At 54.0% G+C, this 15,026-nt stretch overlaps 1 protein-coding gene across 3 annotated transcripts in view; it reads left to right on the top strand.

Annotated features, from left to right (window-relative positions):
* Positions 1–5,509: 5,509 nt before the first annotated feature.
* Positions 5,510–15,026, top strand: part of PLIN3 (perilipin 3) — a 21,568-nt gene continuing 12,051 nt past the window's right edge. Inside the window, exons 1-4 of one of the 3 annotated variants that reach the window (XM_081802873.1) lie at positions 5,510–5,599; positions 8,455–8,538; positions 12,525–12,723; positions 12,895–12,977. In XM_081802873.1, coding sequence (XP_081658999.1) covers positions 5,519–5,599; positions 8,455–8,538; positions 12,525–12,723; positions 12,895–12,977 — 447 coding nt within the window. In that variant the 5' untranslated portion in view covers positions 5,510–5,518. Of the gene's footprint in view, positions 5,600–8,451; positions 8,539–12,477; positions 12,724–12,894; positions 12,978–15,026 lie in introns of those variants that run through there. The other 2 variants (XM_081802936.1, XM_081802822.1) reach the window with 2 other exon arrangements.

The following is a 15,026-nucleotide window of genomic DNA, read 5'->3' as shown; positions in this document are numbered from 1 at the left end:
GACCCCTGATCTGGCATTCTGGGGCGAGGGATGCCCAGGGGGACCTGCCTGGCCTGGGAGGGGCTGGCCCAGGGGCCAGACAGTGGGACTCGGAGCAGCTCCCCTCCCCCAAGCCCGTGCCTCCGTGCAGGGGACAGGGGGTAGCTGGCGCCACGAGGGCGGGGGTGGGGGGGCGGGGACAGGCCAGGGCCTGCATGTTAAAAGAACCCCGATTTCCCGCCGCCAGCCGGCCCAAGGAGACAAAACCTTGCCTTCTGGCCATCGGGCCACCGTTGGTCAGATTGTCCAGCCACTGGCCGGAGCTGCATCAGGTAAACAGACAGTTAAACAAAGATTTCTTAGCATAAGTATGTCCCTTACAATATTTGGGACATACTTATGCTAAAAACGGTTCATTGTGTATCTGGAATTCACATTTAACTGGGCATCCTGTAGTTTTATTTGGTAAATTTGCAACCCTAGCCTGCGGGCTCTCAAAGAGGCAAAACTAAGCCCATCAATGTCCTCCCACACTTGTTCCTCTGCTGGTCCTAGCCCTGGGGATGGCCCAGGTGTCCTCCACCTCCCTGGGTCCCTCACCAGAGGCCCTAGTCAGCCTCACCTTCTGAAGCGTGGCCTGTCCACTCCCTGCTGGAGTCTCTCCCAATCTACCCCCACCTCCTGCAGGCCTGGTCATGGGCCATCAGCTCCCCCCTGCCCTGCCCTCACCCCTGCCTTTCTCTGCATCTTGAAGACTCCACCCCCCTTCCCCAGAGACCTAAACAAGGCCTCCCTGCTTGGAATCCAGCAGTTGCTCCCCACTGCTCCAACAATAAAGGCCCAAAGCCTTTGCTTGACATTTGAAGCCCCTTCCCCAGCAGGGCTCCAAGAACCTCTACTCCCAGTTCCCAGCCCCCTCTTCCAGAAGCTTCCTGATCTTTCAGGACCCTCGCTACAGACCATCGCCCCCACCTGAGTCAGATGCCCCCCTCCTCTGCCCACAGCCCTTCAGGCTACCCACCTCCCTTGGGGTACAAGCCCAAGTCCTCTCCTAGCCCACCTGCCTTGTCCCCTCCCTCTCTCCCCTTGGATCACTCTGCTCTGGCCGCTAGGGCCTTCACTGTTCTTCAAACACACCAGGCCCAGTGCTGCCCCAGGGCCTTTGCACAGGCTATCCCTGTTGCCTGGAGCACACCTCCTCCAGAGAGCCTTTTTCTCTGTTTCACTGCTGTATTCAGCAGATCACACCAGAGGTGTTTAATAAATACTTCCTGAATGAATAATTCATCATGGTTCTTGGAATGTCCTCCTACACCCCCCTTCTTCCATCTTTCTATGACTTCCACCTTTACTTTAAGACTTACCTGAGGCAAGTGGGCTCATTTTCTTCTTCCTGATTTCCTTTATCCATAGGGCAGCCCAAGACATCTTTTCAATGCTCCAAACTGCCCCTGTTGACCGTGCTTCAGAACCTTCTGTGGCTCCCTAATGTCCTCAGGGCTCTTGACAGCCTGGCCCTTGCCAAACTGTCGATCTCGTTTCTCTTCCCTGACACCCTGCCCTCGCCACATTCTACCTTCTAGCCTCACTGTGCACGAGCGCACTCTGTTTCCCCCTGCTCGGAATACCTCTTCAGTACCTTCACCCGCCTGACGCTGATTCCTCTTTCAGGCCTCAGCTTAGACATTATTTCCTCCTGGAGGCTTCCCAGCACCACCCACAACCTGGGGCCAGCTCTCCTCTGGGCACCCCCGTGTACTTGCAGCCCCCATCACAGTCCCGATCACCTATATTTTATGCACTTGGTCACCAGAGCCAACTCATGTGTCAGACACAGGAGACCCAGGGCCCATGACACTTTTAAGGGCCGATGGAAATGGTTTGTTTTTAATTTATCTTAAAATCAGAAGAAAATATTGAATATAATACCAATGCAGTCGTAAAAGATCATTTGCAGTATTTTTTCATGGAGGGAGGGACCCACAATGGCAAAAGTGCCTTAGGGCTATAAAAGTCTTTTTTTTTTTTTTTTAAGATTTTACTTATTTATTTGAGAGAGAGCAAGTAAGTGAGAGAACACAAGCAGGGGAGGGGAGGGGCAGAGGGAGAAGCAGACTCCCCATTGAGCTGGGAGCCCAGCATGGGGCTCGATCCCAGGACCCTGGGATCATGACGTGAGCCTGAGCCCAAGGCAGCCGCTTAACTGACTGAGCCACCCAGGCACCCCAGGGCTGTGAAAGTCTTAAGGCAGTCCTGCTGGTCCCATGCATGTCTCCCCATTGGATTATGAGTGCCTTGAAGGTGGAGGTGGAGGCTGAATCCTCAGGGCTGCCCAGCATGGGTCTGGTAGACAGCAGGTGCTTAATAATTGTTTGTTGAATGACTGCATATCCAGTAAATCACTGGGTCCTCATGGCCAGGCCTGGCCTGGCTCACAATATTAGGAGATACTTGATAAATGGATGGATGGTTGGAAGGACGTAAGGGTCAGAGGGTAGATGGGGGGCGTGTGGACACCTGGGTCAGGAGACCAATCTGGGACAGCACGCCACCTTGTGGCACAATACTGGTCTGTCTCTCATTCCCCTAGGCTCAGTGGGAAAAAACTGGGGAATTTTCAGAGCCCTTCCACTGGAAAGTGTGGAATGGAGGAGGAGGAAAGAGAGGAGGAAGAGAAAAGGGAGGTGGGGAGGAGGAGGGATGGAGGGGGAAGGAGGAGAGAGGGAGAAGAGGCAGGGTGAGGAGGAGGAGAGTACATTGAGATCTCAAACTCAGGCTGTCTATTTCTGGCTGTGCGACCTGGGGCACGTTAATCACCTCTGTAATCCTCAGCTTCCTCATCCAGAAAATGGGGAGAATAAAAATGAGGCCTCTGAATAATGTAATCAAATAGCTCAGAAAACAATATGTTTCTTACATGCCACGCTGGGAATCCTGGACAGGTGTTGCCCTCAAGGAGCCCACCAAGGCTGGGAGGTGACAGTTTTCCAGGGGACACAGCTGGGGCAGAAAAAGGGATCTGAGTTTGGAGGTAGAGTTGTCAGAGTTAGCAAAAACAAAAACAAAAACAAAAAAATTAAAAGGACCCCCAGCTCAATTTGAATTTCAGGTCAGAAAGGAATAATTTTTGAATGTAAGTATATCCCAGATATCACATGGGATATACTTATAACCCCCAAGTGTATTCCCTGTTGATCTGAAATTCAAATTGAAGTGGGCATCCTCTATTTAGTCTGGCAGTCTTCACCTTGGGAGAGCCTGAGGAGGTAGGCAGGAAGACTTCCAGGAGGAGGCGGCAGTGGTGCTGGAAAGGAAGTGCTAAGGGCCGGTGGGGCAATGCCCTTTCTTTCCCCTCTCCCACCATGTGCACATGTGCAATGGCAAACGCCCTTGATTGCACTCACAGGGAACTGGAGGTGGGGGTTGAGTGCCATACTAGGAAAGATGGTGAGCATAGCTGTTCTTCTTTTGTTGAAAAGATGTGGGGCAAAATCACCAGGACTTTATTTTGCAAATCAGAATTGAATTACATCTTCTTTACCAGGAATATTTTGGCCACATCCCAGCACTGAAGGCCACTCAGAAGCTCAAGGCTACCAGACATTTCTTCCCAGTGACTTTGGAGCTGTGTGACCTTGGACAACTCTCTTAACCTCTCTGAGCTCTATACATCCAATAACTCACTCCACTCCAGCCACATCAACTTCCTGGCTGCATCTCCAACTTACCAAGCATGGTCTGCCTCTGGGCCTTTGAATGTGCTGTTTCCCCAGATCTCTAAGTGGCTCTCTCCTCTCCTCCCTCACTTTTGCTTTCATATGCCAATCTGGGAGGCCTCCCTTGACCGCCCCATTTTTTGTGGGTGTGCCACAAAAAAAATCACACCCCCGATTCTCCATCCTAGTCCTTTGCTTTTCTCAGTAACCTGACGCATTATGCGTTTCACTCCTTTCTCTTGTTTATTGTCTGTCTCTGCCCCTGACAGTGAGCACCACAAGGCTGGGATCTGTTTTACTCACTGCTGTGTTCCCAGCACAGCAGCTCAGTAAAAATTGCTGAATGAGTGAGTAGGAAAATGAATGCATGAGTAGGAAAAAAGGCCAGCAGCAAATGTGAAATCTTTTTTTAAAAAGATTTATTTATTTGACAGAGACACAGCGAGAGAGGGAACACAAGCAGGGGGAGTGGAGGAGGGAGAAGCAGGCTCCCCGCTGAGCAGGGAGCCCGATGCGGGGCTCGATCCCAGGACCCCAGGATCGTGACCTGAGCCGAAGGCAGACGCTTAACGACTGAGCCACCCAGACACCCCTGCAGATGTGAAATTTTTTAACTGTTACAGCTGATTGCTTTAATCCTTTTGGCGCCTCAGACTCACTTGAGAATCTGAGTAGCTGCATGTGGTTACTTAGATGTAAATATTCAGTTTCTTGATGTGCAAAAGCCCCTCGGTGCCAGTGGCCACCATACTAAATGGCGCAGAATTCTAGAACGTCCCCAGCATCTCAGGAAGCTCTGCTGCACGGTGCAATGTAGCCACTGTCCAAAAAATGCACTTAGTCACAGACACCAGCTTTTCTTCCATGTTCTTTCCAGAGGTTCCAGAGGCCCCGCCCTGCCCCACCCCACCCCACATAATTTAGCAGAAGTGGCACATTGGTGGCTCCTGAGCTGAATATGGCCCCGGTTGGGTTTTATTTGGCCCAACGGTTTTCTAAAAGGCAGGACACTTTCTTTACTCTGGAATCCCCATGGATATGGGAATCTCTGGGTGGGTCTTCCACAGAGCAACACTCTGCCCTGCCGCCAACACTTTGGAGGAGGCAGTTACTTCCTTTTGGCCGCTGGGGCCATCTGAGTTTGAGACTTTGTTTTATAGACCAAGAGGATAAAGGATGGGGGGAGGGGTAATCCAAGTGGTGCTGCTTCAGGAAGGGGTTGATCCAGGAGTCCTAGATCCAGGAGTTGATCCCCGCACTGCCCTAGGCCGACCGTCTCTGGGCCTCAATTTTCTCATCTGTAAAATGGGGATGATAAAAGAACAGTTTTGGGAGGATTAAATGGTGCCATGCGAGGCAGGGTGGGAGGAAAGCACTCCATATCTGTTCACCGCTGTGGTGAAGGCTGCTCATACTGCTGGGTCGAGCTTGGCTGCATAACCTTCCCGCCCAGGGTTGGGGCGCGGCTCCTGACGCGCTGGGGGCTCAGAAAACAATATGTTTCTTACATGCCACGATCTTACAGGCAACGATCTCTGAGTTCTCACCGCCCCTGCAGAAAAGGGGGACCGGTGGACCCCAGGACTCGGAGAGCACCTCCCTGGGCCGAGTTCATAGGATCCCTAGGTCGGGAGGGGGCGCCCTTGGCTGGCTCAGGCGTCTTACAGGGGTGCCCCGACGCACGCGCCGCCCGCAAAAGTCTGGCCCTTCCCGGACTTCACTTGCGGCTCCAACGTCCCGGACCGAGCGGGGGCGTGGCCCGGCGGCGGCCAGCCTCCCGATACGATTGGTCCTCCGGTCCGTCATTCCCGAGCGCCCGCCCCATGACTATAAAAGCCTCCCCAGGGCCGGCCCAAGACGGTTTCGGAGCTGGCCGTCGAGTTCTGCACGTCTCGCTGACCGCGGTGAGACGAGAGGGCCCGATTGAGGTGGGGGGCGGGGTCCGCCGAGTCCCGGGGCGTCCCAGGGCAGGAGGAAGCGAGGAGAACCTTCCTGGGGGCTCTTGTGGTCTCTGCGGCCTGGGGAAGGGTCTCCAGCTTGGGCTGAGCTTTCCTGTCTTCCCCCTCCGCCCCCTCAAAAAAACCCCTGGAGCAGAGTCAAACTTTCAAACTCTCTCCTTTTCCAATTCCTGAGACATTCGTTGGGGGGGGGGGCGTGAAAGAGCCCATAAGTGGCAATATCAAGAGGGGGGTAAATCCCCCCCCCGCTAAAAGTGTGCTTGCTTTGCAAACGCAGTTTGGAGGCGAGCCGCAGCCTATCCTGCACAGGAAATCGACCCTCCCTGGGTCCTCAGAGCGCCCAATCAGGGGGCTTTCTGCCTAGCAAGGACCCCCCCCACCCCCTCGGCAAATGGGTTTGCCGCCCGGGGCCTTAGCTCCTCCCCCGCCCGAGTTTCTGGTCCCCCAGCTGACTGCGGCGATTTCGCGGGGAGACCCCGCCCTTTCCTTTAGGCGGGTGTGGCCAGTGGATTGCTCAAGGCGGCTGGGAAGGTCTGCCCCTTATCTGAGTGCTGGGGACCTTTGTCAGAATCGTGCCGGAACTGCCAGGCCTGGGACCTCGGCCTCTGGGAACTTTGGAAGTTGTATCTTAGCGTGCCCTGGGCGCAGCTGGACGTCTACAGCCGGTTCCATATAGCTCTCGTTCTGGCCGCTACAGCTTGCAGACCCCAAGGACTTCAGTGGGGTCCTGACATCTGCAGTGGCAGCCCTTGGTTAAACCCGCTCTAGGAGGGCTTGATGGGCAAAGGGGATGGAGAATGGGCCTCCAAGATGCCCAGGTGAGCTCAGGCTCCAGGGAGGGTGAGGGGAATAACTGACTCCTGATGATCACCAGGGCCGGGCTGTGCCTCCTCCCTCCACTTCCCAGTTTGGGGACCTTAGTACCAAGCAGAAGCACATTCCTGGCTGGCTTCACCCTTGTGTGAAATGGTTCTGTTTATTGAACACCTACTATGTGCGAGGCACTGAGCTCAGCGCACCATGTCGCTCTGCCAATCTGTGGGGACTCTGAGCTGGGAATGGTTATCCCCATTTTACAGATGGGGCAAGCAAGGCTCAGAGAGAGGGTGCTGTTTTCCTAAGCTCCCACTGCTAGTGAGTTGCAAAGCTGGGATTAGAGCCGCTTTGGACTCTAGCACTTTGCTAGGCTCTGCTTGGGGGGCGGGGCCCCCTTCCTCTAGAAGGAAATGTTCAGAATCAAGGTCAGGGGTTCACAACAGGCTCACCCCAGAATGACCAGGGGAACCAGCCCTGAGGGCAGGTTCTACCTTTAACTCCTTTGTACAGGTGAGAGGACTGAGGCCAGGGAAGAGGTGGCTCTTTGCCCAACACGGTACGGCGTGGGCGGAGCTGGAGCTCTTGCAGTCTAGTCTGATGACAGTTTACCCACCTCCTCCCACCTGGCCAGGAAAACGGAGTGCACCTCTGGTGGCTCCCATTGTACCTTATGAACGTGGGCCTGAGCCTCACCTGGGAGCCTCCCTTGCCCTGCCCTCCCTCCTGAGTCTGACTTGATTGGTCTGCGGTAAGGCCCAGCATGGTCTCTCTGACGTGGTTTCTGGGGTGGTTTGGTTTTTTTTGTTTTTGTTTTTTTAAAGATTTTATTTATTTATTTGACAGAGAGAGACACAGCGAGAGAGGGAACACAAGCGGGGGAGTGGGAGAGGGAGAAGCAGGCTTCCTGCTGAGCAGGGAGCCCGATGCAGGGCTCGATCCCAGGACCCTGGGATCATGACCTGAGCCGAAGGCAGACGCTAACGACTGAGCCACCCAGGCGCCCTGGGGTGTTTTGTTTTTAATGCTTAACCTTTTTTTTTTTTTTTTTGAACTGGTAATATTATCTATTTGGCTCAAAAGTCAGAGGCCTGCCGCGTCTACCTGATCTTCCCTGAAAGGTGGTCACTGTTAACAGTTTCCTGTGTCTAAAGACCCTGTGCAAACGAAGCACAGATTTTCAGCCCGTGCACACTATTCGTCTCGGAGTAACCTGGTCCAGCCAGTGACGCGTAGGTCTCTACCCTGTGGCCACTGCCCTGGGCTGGGTCCTTGTTTTCTCTGGGTCCCTCCTGCTGGGGAACCAGGGTGTTTCCACGCTCTTCGTGTGGCCGACACAGGCACACACCTCCGCCCACGTGGAAATACAGGTGTGGGACCATCCCCTCAAGATTTCCGGGTCCCGGGGCGCCTGGGTGGCTCAGTCGTTAAGCGTCTGCCTTTGGCTCAGGTCATGATCCCAGGGTCCTGGGATCGAGCCCCATGTCGGGCTCCTGGCTCAGCGGGAAGCCTGCTTCTCCCTCTTCCACTCCCCCTGCTTGTGTTCCCTCTCTCGCTGTGTCTCTCTCCCTCAAATAAATAAATAAAATCTTTAAAAAAAAAAAAAAAAAAAAAAGATTCCCGGGTCCCAGGGCTGATGACTCTTGAAAGCAGCCACTGGCAAATGGCTGTCCGCAGAGGTGTCTGCAGGTGTCTCCCCGAAGTGTTGGCCAAGTGGAGCCCTTGGGGTTGGCCCTAGAGGTGTGGCCCTGATACCCGCTGCATCAGCAGCACCTGAGGGCTGGTTAGGGATGCAGACTCCCCGCCTCACCTGGTCCTGCTGAATCAGTTCCGGCCGCTGCATGGGCCCACAGGTGCTTGTGAATAATTGAGAGGCAGGGCTCTAAGAAACAGGGTGAGGGGTCGGACGACAGCTGTGAACGTGCGCTTCCTCCTGGAGGGAGGGACAGGGCACGCTGTACCCTGACTAGCCCGTCTGTCCACCACAGTGCCTGCTTCAAAGGAGCATGTCTACCAACGGGACAGAAGCCACCGCCAGCAGCCAGGCGACAGCAGAAGAACCGGTCCAGCAGGTGAGGGAGGGCTGGGACCTGTGGGGTGAGGCTTCCCACACTTTGGGGGGGGGGGGCAACCGATCTCTTTCTGCAGCTGATGGAGAGCCCTCACGCAGACCCCGGACAGGTGGGGGTGGGGGCAGAACTGGGAATCCCTGGAGGCTCTGGGGAGATCCGGGGTCCTCTCTGAAACCGCCTGCCTCCCCCCTCCCCCACCGCTATCCTGTCTGCAGGTGCTTGGAGGGTCATCCTAGGAAGTCAGCCCCTATTTCCTCTCTCCCTTCACAACTTCGCTGCAGTAACGACTATATACAGTTTATAAGCAACTCTATTAACAGATCATTTACATACGTTAAGATGCACCCTTGGGAAGGATGCTGCCCAGTGGTTTTTAGTCAACAACCAAGTTCTGCAGCCATCAGCGCCATACAGGGTTAGGACATGTTTCATCCCCCCCAGAGAGACCCCGCCCCATTAGTACTCCTTCCTCATTCCTCGTCCCCCCCCCCACCCCCCACCCCCAGCAACTGCTCATCGGCTGTCTGTCTTTGTGGATTTGCCTGGTCTGGACTTTTCAAACGGAGTCCTAACCACCTGAGACCCGTTTGTGTCTGGCTTCTCTCACTGAGCATCACGATTTTTGGGGGTTTATCCACTTTGTAGTGGGTGTCGGTGCTTCATTCCTTTCTTAAAATTACGGTAAAATAACATAACAAAAATAAGTACGATTTTCGGGGCACCTGGGTGGCTCAGTTGTTAAGCGTCTGCCTTCGGCTCAGGTCATGATCCCAGGGTCCTGGGATCGAGCCCCACATCGGGCTCCCTGCTCAGTGGGAAGCCTGCTTCCCCCTCTCCCACTCCCTCTTGCTGTGTCTCTTTCTGTTGAAAAGTAAAATCTTTAAAAAAATAGTATTTTTTTTTTTTTAACCAGTTCAGTGGCATTCAGTACATTCATGATGTATGAGCACCACCACCATCGAATTCCAGAAGCTTTTCATCACCCCAGATGGGAACCCCATCTCCATTACCATTTAGTCTCATTCCCTCCTCCCCCCAGTCCCTGGCACCCACTAATGTTCTTGCTCTATGAATTTACCTCTCCTGGACGTTTCATGTAAGTAGAAACATAAAATCATTTTTACGAAAGTAGAACCTTTCACATTAGGTCCCTCATAAATGAGATCCTACAGGATTTGTCTCTTTGGGCCTGGCTTCTGTTACTGAGCACACTGTCCTCAAGGTCCACCCACATCGAGGCAGGTGTCAGGATGTCCTTTGTAAGGCCGGCTAGTATTCCATTATCTGGATGGACCCCACTGTGTTCATCCGTTTATCCATCGACTGATATTCGGGCTGTTTCCACCATTTGGCCATTGTGAATAATGCTGCTTTGAACTTGAGTGTCCAAGGATCTCTTAGAGATTCTGTTTTCATCTCTTTTTTTTTTTTAAGTTTTTATTTATTTATTTGACAGAGCGAGCGAGAGAGCACAAGCAGGGGGAGCAGCAGAGGGAGAGGGAGAAGCAGGCTCCCCGCTGAGCAGGGAGCCCGATGCGGGACTCGATCCCAGGACCCTGAGAGCATCAGTTGAGCCACCCAGGCACCCTGTTTTCAATCCTTTTGTCTATATACGCAGAAGTGAAATTGGGGGCTCATAGGGTAATTTCTATTTGTAACTCTTTCTAATTCACCACATTGTTTCCCACAGTGGCTGTGCCTTCTCACGTTCCCTCCCACAAGGCCCAAGAGTTCCAACTTCTCCCCATCCTCACCATCATTTGTTAATTTGTTTCGTTTTGATAGTAGCCATCCTCAGGGGTGTTAGGTGGTATCTCGTTGTTGTGTTGGCATATTTCCCTACTGATCTGTGATGCTGAGCATCTTCCATGTACCTATTGACCATTTGGAGGCTGTAATTTTTTTTCTTTTTTAAGTAAACTCTGTGCCCAACGTGGGGTTCGAACTTAGGACCCCGAGATCAAGAGTCACATGCTCTACTGAGTGAGCCCATCTTGATGCCCTGAGGCTACGAATTTTTTTTTTTTTAAAGATTTTATTTATTTATTTGAGACAGAGAGAATGAGAGAGACAGAGAGCACATGAGAGGGGGGAGGGTCAGAGGGAGAAGCAGACTCCCCACTGAGCAGGGAGCCCGATGCGGGACTCGATCCCGGGACTCCAGGATCATGACCTGAGCTGAAGGCAGTCGCTTAACCAACTGAGCCACCCAGGCGCCCGAGGCTACGAATTTTTAAAAACATACTTTATACCACATTTTCTTTAATCCTCTCACCAAGCAGTGGACATCTGGGCTGTTTCCACTTCTTGGACATTCAGAATGAGGCTGCCATGAACATTCACTTTGCCTCCTGTGTGGACGTGTGTTTCTCTCCCGGGTTAAATTCCTAAAAGTGGAGTTGCTGGATTGCAGGGGAGACTTGGGATGAACTCCTGGAGAGGCCTCGGGGTAATCCCTGGAGGCAGATGGCCTGAGCCTGAAGCCCAGCTTTGCCACTGGCAGATCCACCTGACTTCAGGTGACTTACTCTCTCCATACCTCAGTTAACTCTTCCATAAAATGGATGAACACTCCCCACCTCCCGGGACTGGCGATTAAGTGAGTTCACACACAAGTTCTCCACACAGCCCCTGTGAGTTGAGTCTTCTTGCCGCCGCCTTCACACGAGTGATCTTTGTGACTCCTGCTGGACAGGAATGACTCCCCATGTGATGGGTGGGGAAACTGAGCCTCAGAAGGGCTGTCTCGATGACTATTCTGCTCTTATAGGGTAAATGAATGGGGGTGGCTGTGTAACAATAAAACTTCATTTACAAAACCAGCCAGCAATGGAATATTAACCACCTAAAGGAATAAAGCATTGACCCCTGCCACAACGTGGTTGGACCTTGAGGATGCGATCCTTAGTGAAATGAGCAGACTCAAAAGGACAAATACTGTATGAATCCACTCCCAGGAGGTCCCCAGAGGAGTCCCGTCCACAGAGACAGAGAGGAGAGCGTGGGAGCCGGGGCTGGGGTCGGGGGGTGGGGAGTCTCCTTTTGGGGAGATGGAAAGTTCTGGAGATGGATGATGGGGGTGGTTGCAGGACAGTGTGAGTGTGCTTCATGCCGCTGAGCTGTGCACTTGAAATGGTTAAGATGGTAAGTTTTATGTGTCTTTTTTTATAAAGATTTTATTTTTGAGAGAGAACAAGCATGAGCACGGGGAGAGGCAGAGAGAGAAGCAGACTCTCCACTGAGCAGGGAGCCCGATGTGGGACTTGATCCCAGGACCCTGGGATCATGATCTGAGCCAAAGGCAGACACCTAACAACTGAGCCACCCAGGCACCCAGTTTTATGTGTATTTTACCACAACTAAAAAAATTAAATACACGTGCTGCCCCAGGGACGGACCCTGAGCCTACGGTACTCAGGGAACCAGACACACACAGCCACACGGGGTGTGAGTCCACGTGGGTGACACGTCCAGAACAGACTCATCCACGGACAGGAAGGGGGCTCGTGGGGGCTGGAGGAGGGGAGAATGAGGAGTGACTTTTTTTTTTTTTTTGGAGTGATGGCTAAGTCCTAGAATTAGCCACGACTGTTGCACAACCTAACGAAAAAACTAAAAACCTTGGAATCGTGTGTTGTAAAATGGTGGCATTACTGATGTGTGAACTTCTCGATTCAGCTGTTAGGAAAAACCAGACAGGAATCAGAAAATCAGGTGTGGGCCCTGTGGGCCGTAGTTGTGGGGCCCAGTGGTAGACGTGAAGCTCCGTGAGAGTGGGGCTCTGGTCTGCCCGGCCCGCAGTGGGTGTCAAGTGCACGTGCAAACAGATGAGCGGCAGGGCTAAGGTGGAGGAGGTGCCATGGGCTTGTGCAACCACTTGGATGCAAGGCAAGCATGGGCTGAGCCGTTGCTTGGCTGGGAGTGAAATCGACATTGCAGGGCACCCGAGGCCCAGGACCAGCCCGCTGAGCTGCTTGTCCCCATAGCCGAGCGTGGTGGACCGCGTGGCCAGCATGCCCCTCATCAGCTCCACCTGCGACATGGTGTCGGCGGCCTACACCTCCACCAAGGAGAGCCACCCCCACGTCAAGACCGTCTGCGACGCGGCCGAGAAGGGCGTGAAGACTCTCACCGCGGCTGCTGTCAGTGGGGCCCAGCCCATCCTCTCCAAGCTGGAACCACAGAGTGAGTGAAGCCCCGGAGAGCCCGGGTCCTACCTCTTGGCTGTTCCGGGGGTGTGGGGAGGGGTTCTGCCCCACCCCCGGCCCTGTTTCCGCAAACCAGCACCGGCCGGCCTTCCAGGCCCTGAGGGGTGCGCACATGCTGGGACTGACGATTCCTGTCTTGCCCATGTAGTCGCATCGGCCAGCGAATACGCCCACAGGGGGCTGGACAAGCTGGAGGAGAACCTGCCCATCCTGCAGCAGCACACGGAGAAGGTAACTGAGCTGCGACATCAGGAGCCCCTGGGGGATGGGGGCTCAGTGGGGGTGGGGGCCTCCAGGGGGATGGAGTCTGTGGTCCCACCCCCGCTTCCATTAGAATAGACCCATATGACAGCTTCCTCCCTGACCCCTCTTCGGTCTGTCCCCACCCCCACCTTGAATCTGCTCCCCATTGAGCAGCTGGAGGAGTGATCGAAACACCAGCCAGATCTGTCCAAAATCCCCTGGTGTCTCTCACCTTGCCTGGGGCAGAAGCCAAGGCTGTCCTTACAGCCCGCGTGCCCCGATCTGGCCCCACAGTCCCCCAGCCCTCATTGCCCCCCTCCTCTGGCCTGCTCCAGCCCCGCCAGCCTCTGTGGTCCGTGTTGAGGAACATCAGTACCTGTGTGGACGGGACACGGGTAGAAACAGAGTGCCTGCCGTTGTGGGACTTTCATTCAGGGGAGGCCTGGGGAAGCAAATTCAGTGAACACGTCCATCCCAGTCCTACTCCAGGCCCTTTGCATGTGCACTTCCTTCTTCATGAACCAGACTTTCAGGTCTCTGTTCTAATCCTGCCTCTTCAGAGGCCTTCCCTTCCCTCTTAAAGAAGGTCCTTCTAGCTCAGCTCTGTCCAGAACTGTCTCCCATGTCCACACCATCCAGTATGGAAACCACCAGCTGTACGTGGCTACGGAGCCCTTAGAATGTGGCTGGTGTCACCGAGGAACTCCGTTTACCAATTTTAAGTTGAAGAGCTGCACGTGGCCCGTGGCCAGCATCACTCTGGCACACACCACAACGGCTTCCCTGAGCTGTGAGTCACATACCGCACAATGAGCTCATTTAAAGTCTACAACTCAATGGTTCAAGTATAGTCACGTTGTATAACCATCACCACCCATTTTAGAACATTTCATCACCCCAAAAGAAACCCCACATCCCTTAGCTGTTAATCTCCTTCCTGCCAAACACTCCTGGCTACCACTCATCCACTTCCCGTCCGTGGATGAGCCTGTTCTGGACGTGTCAGCCACGTGGACTCACACCCCGTGTGGCCTTCTGTGTCTGGCTCCCTCCCTGAGCATCATGGGCTCGGGGTCCGTCCCCGGGGCAGCGCGTGTGGGCGCCTGGCCCCCGTCCACAGCCGAGTGACACGCCCGTGTGTGGGGGACACACTCTGTGTATCCGTTCATCTGTTGATGGACATTTTGCTGGTTCCCACTTCTTGGCTGTTAAAATATTGCTGGACATCCGTGTACCAGTTCCATTAGTTCTTCTACAACATAAAATTTGTCATCTTTAATGACATCTCTAAGTGCACAGCTCTGCGGCGTGAAGCACACTCACACTGTCCTGAGACCACCCCCACCCTCTGTCTCCAGAACTTTCCATCTCCCCGCACGGAGACTCTGTCCCCATGAAGCACGGACTCCCCACCCCCTGCCCCAGCCCCGGCTCGCACCCTCTCTTCTCAGTCTGTGTGGATGGGACTCCTCTGGGGACCTCCTGGGAGTGGGATCCAGCGCGATGTGTCCTGTATCTGGCTCCTCTCACTGAGCACAGTGTCCTCGGGGTCCCTCCACGTGGTGGCAGGTGGCAGGGTCCCTTCCTTTCCGTGGCTGACCAATATTCCAGTGTGTGGACGGACAGTGTTTATTTATCTTTGCATCTGTAAGTGGATTGCTTCCACCTTCTGGGGCTTGTGAATCATGCTGCTCTGAATGTGGGTGTCCCAGTTATATGGGCTTGTAAGGTTCCACGCCATCTGAAGGGCTTTTTTTTTTTTTTTAATTTTTTATTTATTCGTTTGAGACACAGAGATAGAACATGAGCAGGGAGAGAGGGAGAGGGAGAAGCAGGCTCCCCGCCGAGCCAGGAGCCCGACGCGGGGCTCAATCCCAGGACCCTGGGATCATGATCCGAGCCGAAGGCAGACGCTTAACCATCTGAGCCACCCAGGTGCCCTGAAAGGCTTTTTAGCTGCGTGTTTGTCTTCCCAAGTGGGGTGAGGGCACAGACTGCTTGGTTGCTCTGTCTGGCGCCCATCAGCTAGCCTGGCGC

This window comes from Leptonychotes weddellii, chromosome 1, assembly GCF_054177405.1.
Source record: "Leptonychotes weddellii isolate Sample4059 chromosome 1, ASM5417740v2, whole genome shotgun sequence".
In the NCBI taxonomy this organism is placed as follows: Eukaryota; Metazoa; Chordata; class Mammalia; order Carnivora; family Phocidae; genus Leptonychotes; species Leptonychotes weddellii.
Note: the sequence above shows the minus strand (reverse complement) of the source record. Positions and strands in the feature narration are given on the sequence as shown.